Source organism: Dermacentor silvarum, chromosome 2 (genome assembly GCF_013339745.2).
Source record: "Dermacentor silvarum isolate Dsil-2018 chromosome 2, BIME_Dsil_1.4, whole genome shotgun sequence".
Lineage (NCBI taxonomy): Eukaryota > Metazoa > Arthropoda > Arachnida > Ixodida > Ixodidae > Dermacentor > Dermacentor silvarum.
The window spans coordinates 198,702,143-198,723,534 of record NC_051155.1 but is presented as its reverse complement, the minus strand read 5'-3'; the positions used below and the strand labels follow the sequence as shown (position 1 = coordinate 198,723,534).

General features: G+C 48.1%; 1 protein-coding gene across 1 annotated transcript in view; it reads left to right on the top strand.

Annotated features, from left to right (window-relative positions):
• Nucleotides 1-310: 310 nt before the first annotated feature.
• The window catches only part of LOC119440649 (arylsulfatase B), a 60,221-nt gene continuing 39,139 nt past the window's right edge, over nucleotides 311-21,392 (top strand). The window contains exons 1-4 of the mRNA XM_049662998.1: nucleotides 311-353; nucleotides 938-1,050; nucleotides 12,943-13,053; nucleotides 16,003-16,128. Of these exons, the coding sequence (XP_049518955.1) occupies nucleotides 326-353; nucleotides 938-1,050; nucleotides 12,943-13,053; nucleotides 16,003-16,128 (378 nt within the window). The 5' untranslated portion in view covers nucleotides 311-325. The remainder of the gene's footprint in view (nucleotides 354-937; nucleotides 1,051-12,942; nucleotides 13,054-16,002; nucleotides 16,129-21,392) is intronic.

The window sequence follows — 21,392 nt, the reverse complement described above, 5'->3', positions numbered from 1 at the left end:
CTGAACTGTAAATTATTGGCTGCGACATCGTTGCTGCAAATCTTTCTCCGTAGATATTATAGATTCTAAAAGACATAATCATGGACAAGGCCTATACATAGCCCGGAATATTTCGCGAATGCTTAATTCATGCACTTGAGGATATGAGCAGCGCTCATATTCTCCCTAAAAATCACGTTGGTGATAATCGCAGGGATGGGACGACGTCAGCTTTCACGGGTCCTCTCAGATCCCCACGCCAAACCTGGATGCCTTGGGTGCGGACGGCATCATATTAAACAGCCACTACGCGCTGCCATCCTGCACGCCTTCGAGGTCGGCTCTCATGACTGGACTTTATGCCATACGAACAGGTGACTTTTTTACCAACAACAAAAAGTAAAATAAACTGCACATGCGCGTGCACGCTTGTGTGTATATGTATTAATTAGCGCGTATCTATGCACCATGGAGGATACAAGTCATTGTGCGATTTCACAAAGCCATTATCATGAAACAATTGCTAACAGAACTGGATCTCTCTTAACATGATAACGAAGGTGGAAGAACCATTTTACGTAGATAATGTTAGTCACATTTTGGCCGCGTTGCCATCGCTTGACATGTCGAGAGTGCTAAACTTGTTTCGTGTGCATGATAAACTCGCGGGAACATTCTTATGCCTCCTGGAGCATTAATAATGACGGGCAAGAGAAAAAAATGCTTTCATCCGTGATAACTCGACCGGGGACGCGAGGAACGTATGCACGTATTCTAGAGCTTTCTGAACACGACACGAGTGTCACCGTTATGCTGTGCTCCTTTTTCTATTTGTCCATCGTTGGTCTAGCTGACTCACCGGAATGAAAGAGTGAGAAATAAACACCCGGTAAAAGTATTAAAAGTAACATGCAAAATCTATTCATTTACAAAATGAACCGCTACCCGCGCTATGCAGGGTTGCAAGGCTTCGCGATTCACGTAGCCGACCCATGGGGTTTACCTTCGAACGTGCGCCTTCTGCCCGAATATCTCAGAGACATCGGATACGAAACCCACCTCATTGGAAAGGTACGTCTTTTCTAAATATAGCTTCGTAATATCTCTTCGTGAGGTGTCCGTTTGATTGCTTTCTTTCTGCTGTGGTCGTTTTATGCGTACTTGACCATGGCTTACTCAGCACCCAAACTCGCTATGTCTTGCTAGCCAGGTGATCCCATACAGAAATGTTTGAATACTTTGTGCCCGTGTGCCTGCCAAAAAAAGAAAGAAAAGCCTGGATGTAGGTTTCGTCGCGTCACCTGGACGTAGCTAGTAGAGACCGAAGTATTGCGCGTGGGGACTGACGAGAACGCCTTTGCAAAAAACTCACTTCCACAACTGTGAAGATGGAAGCCAGCGAAGCTGTGACCATGGTGGGTCTGCTGCAGTGAATATTGCTATAGTGAATGTATCATCATCATCATCATCATCATCATCATCATCATCATCATCATCATCATCATCATCATCATCATCATCATCATCATCATCATCCTATTTTATGTCCACTGCAGGACGAAGGCCTCTCCCTGCGATCTCCAATTACCCCTGTCTTGCGCTAGCGTATTCCAACTTGCGCCTGCAAATTTCCTAACTTCATCATCCCATCTTCTGCCTAGTGGTAGAGCGCCCGCCTCGGCTGCGGGAGGCTATAGGTTCGATTCCCACCGCCTCCGGGCACCCACTGGTTCAAATGGGTACAAGCGTGCCCCGGCCTGGCGTTCGGCTTTCTTCAGGGGCGATGCGCTTGGGAAAGGAGCCTGCGCCCTGAATTCCCGTAGAAACCAACGTGAGCACGTTGAAGATTAATATGCAGAAGACAAAGATAATGTTCAATAGCCTGGCAAGGGAACAAGAATTCAGGATCGCCAGTCAGCCTCTAGAGTCTGTAAAGGAGTACGTTTATCTAGGTCAATTACTCACAGGGGACCCTGATCACGAGAAAGAAATTTACAGAAGAATAAAATTGGGTTGGAGTGCATACGGCAGGCATTGCCAAATCCTAACTGGGAGCTTACCACTGTCGTTGAAAAGAAAAGTCTACAATCATTGCATTCTACCGGTGCTAACATATGGGGCAGAAACTTGGAGGTTAACAAAGAAGCTCGAGAACAAGTTAAGGACCACACAAAGAGCGATGGAACGAAAAAATGTCACAGTTTCGCCCTAAGGGCGAAGCAATGAATGCGATAGCAACACAGCAATGTCATACGAAGTAAGGTGAGCGGCCTTGGTAGCAATATGAATTGTAGTAAACATGAGCTGATTAAGTAAGCAGGTGTGCTACGGCGTAAGTAGACCGACATGAAGAGAGACTCGATGACCACGAGAAGGCGCGTGTGAAACGGTGGTGTTGATGAGAAGCGCTTACCGTGGGCAGCGCGTGCGAAGGGACACACCTGTAGTGCTGCACTGCCGATCTGGGCAGCATTGCATGTGTAGCGTGTGTTATAAAACGTGGCCCGACTATTACTAACTGAATGAACAAGCGTGGTGTGAGCGCGCACAAACAAACATGAATAGATCACACTGAATGACTGCAGCCAACGACTGTCAAAACGCTGGCAGCGAGCGCATACGCCGCGCAGCGGGCGAAGGTACGTGCGGTCTATCGCTTCAACGGAAACTGAGCGGCGAATGCACGGCGCATAAAGGTCAGAGCCGTGTGGAGATAAGAGACGGTGCGGTCGAACGAACGACGATAGATAGATAGATAGATAGATAGATAGATAGATAGATAGATAGATAGATAAACTTTAATTCAAATATAGTTTTGTCTTGCCCCAATGGGGCATCGCTAATGGTCGGGGCCCCTAGTCCAGGGCTCCGCTGGCTCTTGCCATCTTCTCTGCTCTCTGGATCAGCTTGAGCTGGTCGTCGAGGGCCGAGCTGGACAGCAGTGCCTCCCATTGCTCCCTCGTGGTGTTCGTGTCATGGTTTTCTATGTTGTGTAGCGTGCACTCCCACGTAATGTGGTATAGGGTTGGTGTGGCCCCACACCACGGGCATTCGTCCCTGTAGGCTGTGGGGTGCAGGCGATGTAATATGTGTAGGTTCGTGTAAGTGCCTGTCTGGAGCCTACGCCAGGCAGCGGCATCCTCCGTCTTTAGTATTCGATGGGGTGGGGGATATCGCAAGCGACTCCCTCTGTGGTAGTTCAGGATTGCTGAATACTCGGGGTCAACTGGGTCAGGGTCATCTGCAGTCGGCGTGATGAGTGCTCGGTTATATGCAAATTCTCGAGCTGCTCTGTCGGCATACAGGTTACCCGTGATGGCAGCGTGACCCGGTATCCAAATGATGGTTATGATGGTGTTGTCGTCAGTGTCCTCCTTGGGTATTTGGGCTAGGACTTGTGCCGCAGGTCTTGCGATTCTTCCCTGTAGGAAGTTGCGGCAGGCCTGCTGGGAGTCCGTGAGGATCGTCAGTGGTTTTCTTGCGTGTTGACCTTCGCGGATGGCTAACGCGATGGCCAGTTCTTCCGCTTCCGTGATCGTGCAGGGGCGGGTCGATGCACTGGAGGTGACGTGGCCTCGGCGGTCGCATACCACTGCCACTGCGCCCTTTTTCTTCGTTCCGTACATAGCGGCGTCCGTAAAACGGGCCGTGGTATCGAACCTGAATGTTTTCTCTATGTATTGGGCCCTTGCTTTCCTCCTTCCGGAGTGTAGGTTAGGGTCCATGTTGCGTGGTATTGGGGCAATGTGATACCTGTCCTGGACGTGACGAGGTATCGTGCAGGTTTCTTGGGTTCGTGTTGTTGTGGCTTTGAAGCCCAAAGTTTGTAGGACCTGCCGGCCTGTGTGAGTCCGCGCAAGTCTCTGTTGTTGTGAGACGTGAAGGGCTTCTGTGAGTTCGCTGAGGGTGTTGTGTAACCCCAGCGCCAATAATTTCTCAGTCGATGTACTCATCGGCAGGCGGAGAGCGGTCTTGAAAGCCATCCTCAAGAGCGTGTCGGCCTGTTTCGTCTCAGATTGTGTGAGATGGTAGTAGGGCAGGCTGTATGTTATTCTGCTCACCACCAGGCTTTTGACCAGTCGGAGTGTGTCCCCTTCCTTCATGCCTCTATTCTTCGATGTTACACGGGATATCATGCGTGATATCGCCTTGACACTGGTTTTGAGGAGCGTAAGGGTGTGTGTAGCACGCTGGTTAGACTGCAGCCACATGCCCAGCACCCTGAGCAATGACGTTTCTGGTATGAGGCTCCCGTTGAGGTGTACCTCGATTTTTCGTGTTGGGTCTGTGGGGACTGTGTGGTTACCCCGGCCTCGCCAGACTCGTATGAGTTCAGATTTCTCGGGCGAGCATTGTAGTCCCCGTTGGCTGACGTATTCTTGGATGAGGTCAGCTGCAGTTTGCAGCCGTTCTTCTTTTTCAATAAGGGACCCTGTTGTGGTCCAGAGTGTTATGTCGTCTGCGTAGAAGGCGTGGCGGAGGCCTTCTACGTCCTGCAGTTTTCTTGCGAGGCCGATCATGGCGACATTGAAGAGCGTGGGTGAGATGACTGCTCCTTGTGGTGTGCCCTTGTTGGGAGGGTGGTATACTGCAGTCTGGATCTCCCCAATCTTCAGCTCTGCCGTGCGGTGGCTTAGGAAGCTCTGAACGTACTTGTACGTTCGCTCACCGCAGTTGGTGTTGGCGAGCCCTTCTAGGATTCCTTGGTGGCTGACGTTGTCGAAAGCTCCTTTGATGTCGATTGCTAGGAGGGCATGTTCGCCGCTGCGGGGAACGTTGCTGAGGACTTCTTCCTTGATTTGCAGTAAAACGTCTTGTGTGGACAAGCCTGCACGGAAACCAAACATGGTGTCTGGCAGGTGCTTGTTGTCTTCTAAGTGTCCCTGTAGTCTCTTGTGTATGATTTTCTCGTACACCTTGCCGAGGCAGGATGTGAGCGAGATTGGTCTCAGATTTTCAATTGCCAATTTCTTCCCCGGTTTGGGGATCATGATTATGCGTGCGTGTTTCCACATCGCCGGCACCGTACCTTGTTCCCAGTGTTGGTTGAGAAAGGCCGTGAGCGCGGAGATGGCCTTGTCGCTAAGGTTTCTGATCATGGCGTTCGTGATACGGTCCGTGCCCGCCGCTGTGTTACGGGTGGTGGCTGCGATGGCCGCTCTCACCTCGTTTTCTGTGATGGGTTCGTCCAAAAGTGGGTTGGGTTGTCCCATGTATGGTGTTGTACATGGTTGCGTGGGAGCTGGATCTCCATAGCACTTGTTCTTGATGGCGTCGATGAGGTCTTGTTGGCTGCCTGGGTAGGTGTGTAGTAGCCGCTCCAGGGCCTTGTGCCCCTCTCCTTTGGTTTTGGTGGGGTCCAGGATGGCTTTGAGTATGTGCCACGTTTTGGCGGTACCCAGGGTGCCACCGAAGGAGTCGCAGAATCGATACCAGTTCGCCGAGGCGAGTTGCATGGCATATTCTTCTGCTTCCGCTGTTATTTGTGCTATGCGTGTCTTCAGTTTCCTGTTGTACTTCTGTGTTTTCCAACGGCGGGTGAGACCTCGTTTGGCGTCCCACAGGTGTAGTAGGTGGGGATCCACTTCTGGGGTCTCTTCCGTTCTGGCAATTTCCTTTGTATGGTGTTGTTTCTGTCGACGGAGGTTGTCGCACCAGTCTTCCAGGTTCGTGATTGTGTCTGTGTCCTGTTCTTGGGCTTCCCTAATTTTTCGCCAGTCAGTGATTTTGGCTGTGCCGATCTGCCTGCGTAGGCGTCCGGTTTGTAGCGTTATGTTCAGTATGTAGTGATCGCTGCCTAAGTTTTCGAGTGTGTTGAGCCATTCGGCTCGCGTGGTTTGTGTGATGAAGGTGAGGTCGGGAGTGGTGTCGCGTGTTACGCTGTTCCCTTCCCTCGTCGGAGTGTTCGGGTCTGTGATCAGTGTGAGGTGACTCTGTTCCATTAGTGTTTCTAGCTGGAGACCCTTCCAGTCCTGCCTCTGATACCCCCATAGCGTGTTCTGAGCGTTGAAATCGCCCATGATTACCAGAGGGCGGTCTTTGGCAAGGCGGAGAGTGTCCCTGAAGAGTTTGTCAATGTTTGCCCGCCTTTGGCTGGGGGGGCAGTAGACGTTTAGAACAAAGGCACTCTTTGTCTGATTGCTTTGTACACGAATTCTAGGAGTACATGTTGTACATCTACGTCGTGTATAGATTTGTGTTGTATAGTTGTTATGTTCTTGTCCACGAGTGTGGCTACCTTCCATTTGTCGTCTTGACTTGCGTGGTATTCCTCGTAGCCATGTAGTGTTGGTCGGGTACCGAGCTCTTGTAGGGCTATGACCCCTGGCGGCTTTGAGGATTGAGCGATCAATTGTGTCAGTAGCCCTTTTTTCCTTCGGTACCCACGGCAGTTCCATTGCCAAATTTCTAAGTTTTCTTTGACTTGCTTGTGTGGTCTAGGCATTGTTGGGTGTTGTGGTCGGTGATGTTATGATCGGTGATGGGTTTTGGTGTCGGTTATGTCCTGCCGCAGGTGTGACTTTGCAGAGGTTCTGTCGTAGTGTTTTTCGCAGTTTTATGGAGTGAAGCTGGCCCTTAAGCTTGCTGTCTACAGCGGCTTCCATGTGCTTGATTGCTGCCTCTGTGCGTTGTAGGGCAGTCTGTGTTATTTGTTCCATCTGGGCGCGTGTAGCATCCATGAAGGCTTGCATCTGGGTTTGGATGGCATCGACATTGGTTTTTAGGTCAATGATGGCCTGGTGTGGTGCCATCTCTTGTGGTTTTTGTGTGAGCTGTATCACTTGTTGTTTGAGTTGTCTGTTTTCTTGTGTGAGTGTTTGTATCTGTGCGCGCATGCTCGCGAGTTCCTGTTCGAATTTCGTGGGCGGTGGCGTCTGTGGTTTTTTATACGAGGGGGAGGCTACTGCTGCCCAGCTTACCTCTTGTTCTTTGGTGTTGGTCCTCTTGGGTGAGGCTGCCTTGGTCTTCCGTTGGTTTTGCTGGGACCCCTTATCTTTGGGCGCCGCTGTGATGGGTGTACCCTGCTGCTGTTGCTTGGACGTCGACTGAGATCGCCGTCTGGGCGACCGGAAATGAGGCCGGGGCCGCGAACAGGAGCGGGACCTGGACCTCGGGCTGGAACCGGACCGGGATCTGCAGGTCATCGACGACTTCGAGTAGTCGGAGTCGGAGTCTTCCCGCTCGGAGCTGAACCACCGCGGGCGGGGATGTCGTTGGGTTTTGGGGGCGGTCGTGGAGGCTGGTTTCCCTCGGGGGCGAATGCGCTTTAGTTTATTGTTGCAGTCTTTTGCGGCCGTGAGATGGGCCCCTCCGCACAGGGCGCACTTCGGAACACAAGTGTGACCGGCTTCTGGGTTAGGGTGGTTGCAGGTATTGCACGCGCGAACCGTTGGGTTGGGGCAGACGTCTGGTCGATGTCCGGTGGTTCTGCAGATGGGGCAGAACTGCCTTGTCGGCTGGTAGTCTCGGCAAGGCATCTCCCCTCCGTAGAAGTACACAAATCTAGGCACCTGGGGTCCCTCAAAGTGGAGCAGGGCTGTCTGAGATTGACCAAGCATACGGGCCCGCACGATGCGGACTCCATGTGTGCGGACTCGAAGATTCGCCATAAGCTCTTCTTCGCTGGTGCCTACGTCGATGCCGTGTACGACACCTTTAAGCAGGTCCTCGGGTGTTGATAGATACACCTTCACAGGGTGTGATCGTCCGTGGAACGTGAGGCTCATAATTTTCATGAGGGTGGCCGCCGTACCCTCGTGAGGGGTGCTCACGATGATGATATTCGAGCCGGGTCGCAGGCGGGTGATGAAATCGTCCCCCTTGCAGGTCGGCGCCCCTCCGGTGGCTTGGACGATCGCCCTGGCACTTGATGGGTCTGTAGTTTTCGAAGTATGAGGCCCGGGGCCGGGCGGATGATGATTTTCATGTCGGTGCGCGGGAGCGGAGGCGCGCGTCGGCGAGGCCTGCTCGCGTCTTCAGAAATGGGTGTTCGGGCTCCACGCTCCTCGCAGGTAGCTGGCGAACTGGATTTCGCGTCGGTGGCTGACGCCTGGGTTTTCGATGCCGCGGTTTGCCCGACTGGGTCCTGCTTACCCGGAGTTTGTTGTCTTTGCAGGCGGCGTTTCCGACGAGCGCGGTTGTTGGCAGCGTAGAAGTGCGCCCCCCCCCCCCCCCCCCCGCTCCCTCCTACGCTGGCTTCCCGCTTCCTTGCTTGCGCGTGGGAGAGATAAGAGACTGTGCGGACGAGCGACGAGCGCGGTTGTTGGCAGAGAAGTGACCCCCCCCCCCCCCCCCTGCTCCCTCCGGCGCTGGCTTTCCGCTTCCTTGCTTGCGCGTGGGAGATTGAGTGCGTTCGCTCTCCGTGATAGCGCGCGTCCCCGCATGCTTCCGCTGGGGCATACGGCGCGCGGCGAAGATTTTATCTATACGGAACCTCACGGCGACGGCGACGCCGACGGCAGAAATCCGGTTGAAGTGTCCATATAATTGCTATCGCAATAAAATTTTAGGACTAACGTTAAGAGACAGGAAGAGAGCGGTGTGGATCAGAGAGCAAACGGGGATAGTCGGTATTATAATTGTCATTAGGAGAAAAAAAAATGGAGCTGGGCAGGCCATGTAATGCGTAGGATGGATAACCGGTGGACCATTAGGGTTACAAATGGATACCAAGAGAAGGGAAGCGCAGTCGAGGTCGGCAGAAAACCAGAGAATTTATATATTATCATTATTGATCATATTGAGATTCTTCAGCAGGTTTGTCAAAGAGCAAGGACACCGGCGTCTTGTTTTCGGTCGCCGCGATGGCAAGTAGAGCGTTTGCTGCACCAAGTCCGCCCCATCGTCATAGACTAGCGCATGAGCCATCGCGTCATAGCCGTGGCACACTGCACGGCAGCGTCAGGATCCTGTGAGATGTGTCCAGCTCCTGCTCTTGGCGGCTCATACCCAAATATCCACCGCGGGTATGAGCCACACGCGATTTCTTTCTTAGCTTCCTTCTTCTGTAGCGAGAGCTACATTAGCTGCATTCTCGCCGTTTCGCTGTGGCCGGTGGCCGCACTGCGATCTGAGCCGTTGCCTAGCAACCGCCGCAGCTGGCAGCTAGCGCTGCTCGCCGGGCTTCTGACGTCGTCTGCTCGGGCTACCACGGCGAGGCGACGCGCCACCGCCGCCGCAGTTGTGTTGCAAGCTATAGTCGGATACAACTTTAGAAGACAGCGGCATTTGCCCCTCAAAGGCGGATGCACACGATCCGGCACCAATAGGCCCGCACTTCAGGTGACGTCATGAGCCGGACGGCCGGTGTCCCCGCCGACGGAGAACATGCCTAACATGGCCGCCCTCGCTTCGAACTGGGCCGAGTCGCGTCAGCTCTGTGCGTCTCCCTTCGTCAGAGTGAATTCGAATTGTTTGTGGTGGTCTGTCATGCCGGAAATATTATTGCGAGCTTACGATGCACAATTTGTGCCGCGTGCGTTTATTCTGAGCCCTGAGCAGGCGAAGAAAGATTGCAGCGAACATCGGTGACGCTGCGCTGCGCTTCGTGTGGAAACAGGATCCCGCGGCGACATACCGCTGTCCGTCCGTCCGTCCGTCCGTCCGTCCGTCCGTCCGTCCGTCCGTCCGTCCGTCCGTCCGTCCGTCCGTCTGTCTGTCTGTCTGTCTGTCTGTCTGTCTGTCTGTCTGTCTGTCTGTCTGTCTGTCTGTCTGTCTGTCTGTCTGTCTGTCTGTCTGTCTGTCTGTCTGTCTGTCTGTCTGTCTGTCTGTCTGTCTGTCTGTCTGTCTGTCTGTCTGTCTGTCTGTCTGTCTGTCTGTCTGGCCGCCTACGTCTTGGTGCTCTCATGGTTGTAACGTTACCTTGGTATTTACCAAAATTGGCATAGTATCAGAAAATGGTATGACGAACTTAAATGATAGGTCATGACGTGGGTGTCATAACGTGTGTCATATATGTCATGAAACAGCCGCCGACATCTTGGCGCTCTCATGGCCGTTTTGTCAACTTGGTAGGCACCAAAATTGGCACAGTATGACAAGAGTGGATGTCGACCATAAATTATAATTCATGGCATGAATTTCATGACATGCGTGTCATATAAGTCATGAAACAGCCGCCTAAAATGACAATGACCCAGCGAACAGACATTAACACTCAAAACCACTGGAATGGGTTCGGGCGTGGGTACTAAGTGAAGCAAACACTCAAGAATGATGGTAGAAGTCATAGTCATGAGCATGACTCAGCAAGAATGACAATGACTCAGCGAAAACACATTACCACTCAAAACCACTGTAATGGGTTCGGACGTGGGTACTAAGTGAAGGAAACACTAAAGGGTGGTGTTAGAAGTCATAGTCATCAGTATGACTCAGCAAAAATGACAATGACTCACCGAAAAAATGAGTAACACTCATAAACCACTGGAATGGGTTCGGACGTGGGTCCTGGCGGAATGGATCGCGGCAGTGTTAGTGAAGGAAACAGAAAAGGATAATGGTAGAAGTCATATTTATGGGAATGACTCAACAAAAATTACAATGACTCAACAAAAAAGATTAATACTGAACAACCACTGAAATAGTTTCGGACGTGGACACTAAGGGAATGAAACACTAAATGACTGTGGTCGAAGTCGTAGTCATGAGCACGACTAAGGCTTTCGCTTCAAGGTCTCTTAGGTATAGCTAAAGGGACTCCTGAGGACTCATGACATAAAATTCATGACATGCGTATTATGTAGGTCATGAAAGAGCCGCCTACGTCTTGGTGCTCTCATGGTCGTTTCGTTACCTTGATAGGCTCCGTGAACACTGCTTCGCAAAACGTCGATTCTGACAGGGCGTCGTATCTGCCGGCTTTTTCTTTCCTTTATTCCTTCCTTTTTGTCCCTGGCTCATACCTACATATCCCTGGCTCATATCCTCATATCCCTGGCTCATACCCGCATATCCAATTGGGGTATGCGCCACATGTGATTTTAATATTGGTAATCATGACGCAACTGACGAGCATGTGATGCTATTGATGTGATGACCTATGAGTCATGCTAGTCATCCCTTTTGGCACCTGTGCTAAGGCACAACTGGCAGGAAACCGCCACGCACATGGATCCAGACCCCCACGCACATGGAGCCGAAATGCTGATGAGAGGTTTTTTTTACTCGCGGACACGATCCTGCATGGGGGAACTAGTCCTTAACAGCTTCGCAGGAAAAACTGGTTTCTGGCAAGGTAATATGGAAATCTAAGGTCCCGTCTCTCGGTGTATTATTGCGATAGCAAATGTATGGACAGTCCAGGCGCATTTCTGCCGCCGTCGCTGTGAGGTTCCGAATAAAGTCCCCGGGCGATAAAATCGTCACCACGCGCCGTATATGCTCTATGTGCGAGTGAAAGCGTGCGAGAGTAAGCCAGCGACATCGGCGCAATCTCGCGCACGCTGGGCGGGAAGCTTGAAAGAAGCGCGCCGTCTTCCAGTCGCGCGCAGTGCTCCGGAGGGAGGAGAGGGAGGGGAGGGGGCGCGTTCTACTCAGCGCCGCCCGAGCAACCACGTGCGCCCGCTGTGCCGCAAGGCTCCTCAAGGCTCCGGGAGAGGGCAGGGGGGGGGGGTGAGGCCGCCTTCTGTATCTTGAAAACCATCTGCTGCGGGGGCTCAGTCCTCCCTACGCTGTGTTTTCGCGGCTTAGTTCGCGTTGATGCGAGCGGCGGGACGAAGGTCAATTCGTTTATGTTTATTTGTGCACGCGTGACACCGTGCTTGTTAATTTAGTTAGCATGCCTACGTGTGCAAGTTTATACGGCCGATAAAACTACTATTCTTACTTCGTATCGCTTTCGCCTAGTCAATTGCCATTGCAATCAATGCTTCAAACGGCGACTTTTTATCTTTAAGAGCATTAATCTGATATTCTTGAATTGCAAAGTAGCACTGACTCACTATGCACCTACCGTGGAAATTTAAGTTTTCCTTGAAAAAATTGGCGCAGTTTCACCCGAAATGCGAAGCATCAATTGCGGTAGCAACTTGGTAGAGAGCTATACGGAGTAAGGATAGTACTTTTATCAGCTGTATAAACATGGACATGCAGCAACACCAGCAACGGGGAGCACGGCGCCGAACGCGCGTTTGTTCTCCGACGTGCGTTCGCTCCTCGTGAAAGCGCGCGTCCCTCGCGCCCTTTCACTCGCACATACAGCGTCCGACGCGCGGCGACGATTTCATCTGCGTTGACGTCATACGGAACCTCATGGCGACGGCGACGGCGACGACGACGGCTGAAATCCTCTTTGAGTGTCCATATAATTGCTATCGCAATAATATTAAGGGCCCCATGTCGCAGAAAAATCCGACGTCGGCGTGGGCTCGCCGGCGTCGTTGGCGGAAATAATCATCCCGAACCACCCCGACCGCGCAGACCCTTGCGCGACGCAGTTTCCTGGTGAACAAAATTGAATTCCTCAAAGTCAAATCCGTGAGAAAAATCGTAAAGTACGACTTAACCGCAAGCTACAGACGTGATAGCGTCGGATTGTAATTTGAATATACGAGTTTAAATATACGAATTTGAATATACATAATGATCACAGATCATAATGATTCGGCACGGATGGATAAGGCGCTAAACAGCGATAACGGCTTATAACGATCGGAACGTCAACAGGGCCCCTTGCCCTGCCGTCCGCAGCAATTTGTCTCGCCGCAGCGCCATCGTTCATACTGGTAGGAACAAGTTTCAAAATATTGATGATGGCACCGGGCTGCGTGGAGTTGAGCATGTGGCACAATGCTTACGCATACTTAGACAACTCCTAGAGGAGTTGTCTAAGTAGGAGTTGTCTAAGTAAGTTGACTAGCTGAACTTTCTGTCACTTTGTGAATCATTTTATTTACAATCATATTCACCTGGAGTAGCACGCTAGACGTGCGCCTAGCTTCATCTATCTCTTTCTCTATGTAGTGGAGCATCGGCTACTACAAGACAAGCCTGACGCCGACATGCCGGGGCTTCGACAGTTTTTACGGCTACTACAATGGGGAAGAGGACTACTACACGCACAGCATAACTCACGTACGTGGACCTGTGCATGTGGCGTGTGTTCCATCGCAATGCACTTTCACTTGTATTTCAAGTAATACGGACACGTGATTTGACGTAACACCTCTACTGACATGCATGCTAATAATTTCCAATGGAAAATAAAACAAACTCGCATCAAATGATATCGGCAACCCATTCGAAAACGTTACGCACAATGCTGCGGATTTTTTGTCGCAAATATTATCCTGCGGTCTAATATACACATTAGGGCAACGCGACTGTGCGCTAAAACAAGGGATGATAAGCGAGGTGCACGACGCGAGCGCTCGTGCCTCCTGCATCTGCATTTGCTGCTCGTAAGCAACTTCAGGCGTGTTCAGGGAAAGACACAGCCCGCGGGAGTGTAGTTACGGATCTCAAGTTAAGAAGTGACCTACAAAGCAGCCAGCGAAAGGGGGCGTGGGTGCCTGAAGTGATGAAGTGACCAGCTGTTCAAGACTACGAATGAGCGACTTAAGAAATACATTTTATACACCACTGTTGCAGTAGCTTTTGTTTCATTTTAGTTATTTAATCATGCAGCAGGTCACATTTGTATCAAGCAGAATTAAGTGGAATACAATGGTCACAAACAATAACAGCAAGCGATTCTATATACAGTGAAATATGCTTTTACCTAATTCTGAATTCTGCAAAGCAAACACTGAAGCAGTGAGGCTCAACGCAAAATGAATGAGTTTTAATTGCTTGACTTTGATTACGTGCGTTGCATAATAACGAAATAGCAAGTAACAAATATTTTATAAAATACAACAGAGAGAAAACTGCAATATTGAAGAAAATTCTTAAGCGGTGGAGAAATTTTCAAGAAAGTGAAGTATGTAATCTGTATTGAATATGTCACAGGGCAATGAGATACAGCGGGATATCACTTCTGGGAAGGAGTGTTTAAGGAATTAGTATGTGCAAAAATTGGAATTATTCTTTAAGGATGATAGTGTCTATAAGTCCCGTTGACGATACTGAAAGTATCGAAATATTTCGAAATACTATTCCACAAGTTATATAGCATTTTTTCTGGCTAGGTTCCTGCGAAATTCTGAAGACGGTATATTATTTGCTTTCATTAGAGCACTTGGAGAATCATAATGGCATTAATGGGCATAGAATATAACTGTAAGTCTCATTTTTTTCAAGCTTGTACATTTGTCGGTTTTAGAAAAAGGGTCCCACACAAAGCAAGCATATCTTAGCTGCGGTCGTGTGATATTGTTATACGCAAGCTGTTTAGTAAAACAAGGAAGCAAGGACAATGTTTCAGCTTGTGTTGAATTAATCCTATTTTGGGACGTGCAGAAGTGCGTATATGCGATCAACATGAGATTATCAACTCATCACATCGAGGCACTTAAAAGTTTCGTTGTAGGTTTCTGTAGAGTTTAGGTAAATTGAATAGGCATACTGAAGGGGGCTGTTCTTTGTTCGTAAACCACACTAAGACAGTCTTTGTTTTCTGATTTAGCTTCACTTTGCAGTAATAGAACCTCTTCGACACACCGTTAACACTTTCATTTAAAATCATTTGATAATTTCTACAGGTAACCAGTTTGTACAATGAATAATCATCTGCAAACAAGCCAATAAAAGCAATACTGACGCTCTCATGCACACATTTACTCAAGTCGATATTATAAAAACAAAAATGGTACAATCAGACTCGCTTGCAGGGCACTAGATTTCACAGGTACACGATCAGAGTATTGACCTTCAGCATCAACAAGCTGTGTCATCAAATCCAGATAGGAGCAGACGGAGATGTCTGGAAGTGCAATATTGCTTAGCTTATCAAGAAACATTAGTAAATTAGTCAATTTAACCACTTTTCTTGGTGATAAACACGAAGGAATGTAGACTAGAAATAAAGTGAGTTGTCGTAGATAAGCATTTCGAAATCCAAGTTGAAAGGCTGAAAGCACCTTGCGCTCCTGAAAGTATTCTCAGATTCAGTTTGAAATTATATGTGCTAAAGGTTTTCATGACGTGCAGGCGAGTGAAAGTGGCGCAGTTAAAAGCTTACGATCACCTTTTTTTCAACAACTTGTATGACTGGCTGACAACCAGTCTTCATGAAAGAACAATGCCACTTGAGAGTGACGAACGAAACGCAATAAGAAGTAACCATGCAAGTGATTCCGCACAACGGTAAAGGAAGGCGTTAGGTATGTCATCTTGACCATAGGTCGCATTTGGCTTAAGGTTTAGCAGCATATCAAAAACACCTTCGTTAGTTATCAGTTCAGGATTCACGTCATCCACGCTTTTTGTAGGTGCAAACTGTTGTGCCTCAGGTGTTTGAAAGACGCCATCAAAGTACACAATAAATGCGGCAGCTATTTTATGTCTGCCCTAAACACTCTTTAATCCAGTTTGATGTCGTCAATGATTTTACGTTCATTTGATTTAAGATAGCTCCGGAACATTCCAGAATCAGTTTTTATAACCCCTGAAAGTGTATTAGAGTAATATTGTTGTCAACTGATTCGAATGTCATGTGCAAGTGTTTGTTTCAGTTAAATGAACATTGAAGAATTAGTACTTCTTTATTCCTGCAACGTTTAACTTTGAGTACCTGGTGAACTTTGTCTAGGGTGATCAATGGTATTTTTCGAGCCATAACCTTATTCTAATTTTGAACGAAATTAGTTATGCAGTATTGAAAAGTAGATTTAACGTTTTCCCACACTAGTTAACTTCATGAAACCAGCCTGCACACTAACATATGCATTTTCATTCCGTATTAATTTCGAATGTGAACCCAGTCAAATAAAAAAACGTGTAAAAACAAGTACATTTTATCCCCTTCAATGCACCTTATGCTAGGACCTGTTTAAGATTTTTTTTGCCAAGCGTCATCGACGACGCTTTATTACAAGAGTGGAAATCACTGTTTGTTACAAGAATTACACAAATTTGTTATAGGAAAACCACACGGGTCTCGACTTCTGGCTCAACACGGAACCATTGTTCGCCGAAAATGGATCATATTCCACGACATTGTACACAGAAAGAGCGCAGTACCTCATCAGAAACAGGAATAAGTCAAAGGTGAGCCAATGTCATCTCATGGTAATCTTGCAAGACGCAAGGAATATTAAGAACGGAAAAACGAAAAAAAAAACCATTATGGCGCACAGCTGTGAACTTGCAACGGCCGCTTTATATATAACCGGCCAGAATACCAGAACCTGATAGAAAAAAAATGCCAGGCCTGCGCGGCACACGCGGCACAGTCACAGCGTAAGCTAGACTGGCGTTTCGACAGTACTACCGAATAATTGAGTGAATGCGTCAGGAACGCGCTTGGGACGCCGTCGCGCGTGCAAGCCGACGCGTTCCATCGCCGATGGCTAGGCCGTTCGGCCCAGCCAAGCAGCCGACAATGCAACTACGGCTGTCACATTCACTCCCATTGCAACGCACCCAATCTGGCGCAATCAACGTGATCCCGAGCGTCCATCGGTATGCTAGCGCCATCTAATTAAGGTGGCAGTAAAACTTACATTGTCTGAAAGATTGCGTTTGCCGGCTCCTTAACTAGATGGAGCCACCATACCGGCGGAGGCTTGGGACCGCGTTGTTTGCGTTCCGCGTCTGAATCGCATCTCGTCGTCTGCGCCGGCGCGCCTGCATAGGGCGCGTTTATAGTACATTTTCCCGCTCTCTGATAGCAAGTGCTTGCGTGGCACCTAGACGAAAAAAAAGCGTTTTAAGAATACTACAGTGCATTGTAATCGTGCATTGAAGTTGACGTAGACGCCTTTAGAAATAATTTTCTCACTCTAATGCCGCAAGTAAGCGATGAGACGAAAGAAAATTTAGCAATACCGATCTCGCTGGAAGAGGTTAAGAAAGCTATTAATGATCTCAATCCTGGGAATTACCCGGGCCCAGATGGGCTTACAGCATCGTTGTATAAGGTTCTAAAGGAAAAAGTAGCTGTAGTCTTAGTGTCACTCTTTAACGAGGCTTTCAATATGTCGGTACTTCCACCATCATATCTTACGTCAAACCCTGTTCTTATACCTAAGGTTAAAGACAAGAATAAGCTCATGCAAGTTACTTCGTATAGACCGATATCACTTACAAACATAGACTACAAAATATTCATGGAAATTCTTGTCAAGAGGCTGCAAACTGTAATACAAGAATTAGTCGGCGAACATCAAACTTGTGGCATAAAAAGTCCATCAATAGTTACAAATATACATATAGCCCGTTCCGTTCTGGAGTGTTGGGATGCTAATTATGACAGCATCGCAATGCTACAGCTAGATCTGGAAAAAGCGTTTGATAGAGTACTTCACGATATACTGTAGGCTATATTACAACATTTGAACGTTGGATCCGTTTTAAGAGAGGATGTCACCATGGCGCATAGAGGTTGCACGACGCGTTTGATAGTACATAAGGTGGTGGGAGCGCGCATCAGAGTGGAACGCTCGGTACGTCAGGGATGCCCTCTGTCGCCATTGGTTTTTTCCATGTACATTGAATCTTTTTGTTTGAGCATAATCAATAGCTCCACTATACGAGGATTCCGTCTCCGTGCAGCGGAAGTACGTCTGCTTGCATATACAGACGACATAGCACTATTTTGTGATGGTCATGAAAGCATCATTAATGCCGTGAAAGTTGTTGAAGATTTCTGTGGGGTTAGTGGCAGCGCAATCAACTGGGGAAAGTGCTTGGGATTTTGGCATGGATACTGGCCAACGACCCCAAATATTTTCTGCGATGTAAGGTGGGATACGACTCCAGCACCCTATTTAGGAGTGCCGTTGGAAAATTGCAAGGACAGTGAGCCTTTGTGGCGGCGGAAAGTTGTCGAAGTGCGCTAAAAGGCTGATAACCTTAAGTGCTTTTACTGGTCATTTTTTGCGAGAGCAACGATGTGTAATTTGTTTTTGACAGGCAAACTTTGGTATATAATGCAAGTAATTCATTGTTCACGCGTGAATGTGCAAAAGTTGCATAGAGTTCTTGCCGTTTTCATTTGCGGATCTACGTGGGAGCGCACACGGCGAGCCAACCTATTTCGACGTGTGCGCTACGGAGGATTGACTATGTCGCACCTCTACATAAGACAGCTAGTTAACCGATTCATGCTTTTTCGCAGACCCCTTTTTACGAACTGTTTGTCAAGTTAGACTAGGAAGAGCATTGCCAAACTTTGTAGTCGCGTCCGAAAGTATGCCGGAGGCCTGGGTGGATCCCTAAAAGAGGTCTACCTGTCATGTATTTTCTTGCAGGCTCGTTTTTCATTGGACTATCTTTGGATGTGTCGCGGAAAAAACTATACGAAGATCTGTGTGACATTGTCTTACCAGTTCCTCTGTATAGATCACAATTGTGCCGGACCATGGGCAAACGTTCCTAAACGAGTGAAAAGCATGAGTGTAACCAGGAGGAGTTAACACATTTTGTCTTCAATTGCATACAAATCAGTGGCGTACCAGAAATATTGTTCGGGGGGGGGGGGGGGGGGGGGGGGCTCACGTTGCAGCGCGGTCTCCTTCTTATAGAATTTGTCGAGGGATCAAATACGTGAATAATATCTGCATCGCCACTGTCATTGCATATTAGATGCTGCGCACGAATTATGAACGCTACGCCACTGTCCAGTAAATATATACTGTTTTCATGCAAGAATTATATTCGTATGTCCCAAAAATAGTGACAGAAATAAACTGATATGAATTCTTCCGCGCTTTTTTGTCCGTTTAATAAAGAAAATATCACACGAACTTTAGAACTATATCAGTTCGAAACCAGCATATCAGTGCGTGCAGCTGATATGAAAAACGTAAAGGCCATGAAAAGAACCAGTTGAGGACAAATATTTTGATGAATATTTATCATTCAAAAACCTTGTTTACATTTTTGTACATATCCAACGGCCAGGGAGAAACCTCAATGACGCTGTCATTTGTTGCAATAGATTGCGCAGGAGCAGCTGTTACCGGTCGTGTATTGTAATTAGACCGAGATTATAGTCGCAACAGTGAGTGCATATAAAAAGCAGGAGTTCCTCAAAATATACATTATAAATGCGAAGATAGAATGGAATATATAAATGCGAAGATACAACTTCATAAAGTGCAAAAAAGTGATACTGGAAGCAGTTCACTGCTTGTGTGTACAACACCTCGCCACAAGATATTTAAATACACGTATAAGTATCCAATAAATCGCCGTATTTAAGCAAACGCCACTCTATATAATGCGTCAAACAAGACAAATTAATATGTTGCGCAGTCACAGATAGTAAACTTTACGCATAAAAATACAGACGATCCAGGTACGAACAAAACTATGATCGCAGCAATCGTGATATGTACTTGGGCCATGTGGCGGTCGCGAACGCACCATATGGGTAGAATAATAGTGGAATAATGTCGAAATCAGTACGAAAATGTGCAATTTAACTGCCTGAAAAGCGGCAACCAATATTCTGCATCCAAAATTGAAGAAGGGTATTGTTTCGGTTCAAAAAAGAAGTAAAATCAGGTAGCTAAAAAGGAACGAAAAGGCCAAACGGAAGCCACAGATGATGCGGCAAGTTGAACTACTCAATATCCGAGTGTGTTTGTTGGGAAACTCCGCGTGGGCCGGGCTTTCAATGAGCAAGGTCGGTCAAAATTGGTGTTTGATGTCCTCGTAATTTTCGTATTCGCATGATAATTTTGATCATGATGCTGACTGCTAGAATAAACAGCTAAAATTTCTGCGGTTTTAAAAGCTAACGAACAGTCATACGTTTTCATAATTACGAGCTTATGGACCTGAAGGAACAGAGCTTTTTACCTGCATTGATTTCAGCTGCTTCGCTATCTAAAGGACAAACTTCACTCGGCGGGGAAGTTTAGCGAAGTGGTCAATGACTTCGGACACGTTGAGGCTGACGTCTTTGTGGGTGTATAGAAGCGCCAGCCTAACCACGCGTTCCTCAGACATTGTAGAGCACAAGTATTTTTTTTAGTAATCTCATGTTAAAAAATATTCTCTCTGCGCTGGCAGTGGTCACTGGAAGGGTGACTAGAATCTGCAGCAGTTGGTACACATTTACATAGAACCTGCAGTCACAATGAGAGAGGGCATCTATTCCGGTTCTCAAACCTAAAGACACTCCTTCGATATCGTTGGCATCCTTGTTTAGGTACCTTGCACAAACAGTAAGCTGTTCGATTCCAGCAATATCTGCCATTTCGTCAGCAAGTATAGAGAAGCAGCCTGCAGCGTTTACTTTTGAATCTAGGCTTTCTTTGATAATTTCACCACAAATTTATATAATTTGGTATTGTACATCTTGGCTTAAATACGAGGCATTACTGGAACAACTTTCCAAATGGTTCCTCAGATATGTATTTCCACAATCAGCTCGCACGCGAAGAAGCGCCATGAAAATACCAGTGTTTTCAGCGGGGGCTTTGCTTAAATCTATAGGACCACTGTCCTTATGGCTACGGAGAGCCATACCTTGTCACCAGCAAAAAAGAACTGCCTCAATAATAGGCCATTAACTTTCTCCTGTTTTCCTTATTTTACTATGTCTGTCCTGATCCAACTGATCGATCACATTGGGTGCGCTTCCTGAAAATGGTAGGAGAAAATTATCAGTTCCAGCTGACAGTCACGGTGATATTTAGTATTTTCGTGTGTGTGGAAGATTGCGAGCGCGTGCTTACATTTCTGCAACGGCTTGGACACGAGGACTCCAGTGCGTGCATGTTGGCCCAAGTGTATAAGAACATTAAACCCCATAAAGTTCCAGACTGGAAAATATAAAGCACGCCTTTGGAAATGTCAGTGCACTAGTCGCGTCAAAAGTTTAAGACAACTTATACCCATAAAGACTCGGAATTAAAATCCCATGCGCGCCGTAGATTCCGCGGCCGCTGCGAGATGCCCCAACGCGCCCGATAGTTATCGAAAAGCCCTTGAAAGTTTGTGCTCAGATAGGTCTCCCTGCGTTATGTGACTCCAGGTGCAAGGGTGTTGCCACGAAATCCAGCCCGAGTTCGCAATGTTCGGCCGAAATGTCTTTTCGAACGTGAAAAAGACAATGTAGGCAAATACAGAATGATTCACAGCGCCGGTGGTTGTTTTGGTCAGCGGTGCTTGCCAGCACGGAAAAAGTTTCGGGGGGGGGGGGGGGGGGCTGAAGTTCCATCAGCCTTCCCATCAGCCTTCCCCCCCCCCCCCCCTGGCTACGCCCTGATACAAATACATTAGATGTGAAGACTATTTGGAAGAAATGGATTTTTTGTACCTTGGGGCACTCACTGTTTTCATTTGGCAGCAAGCCAGAA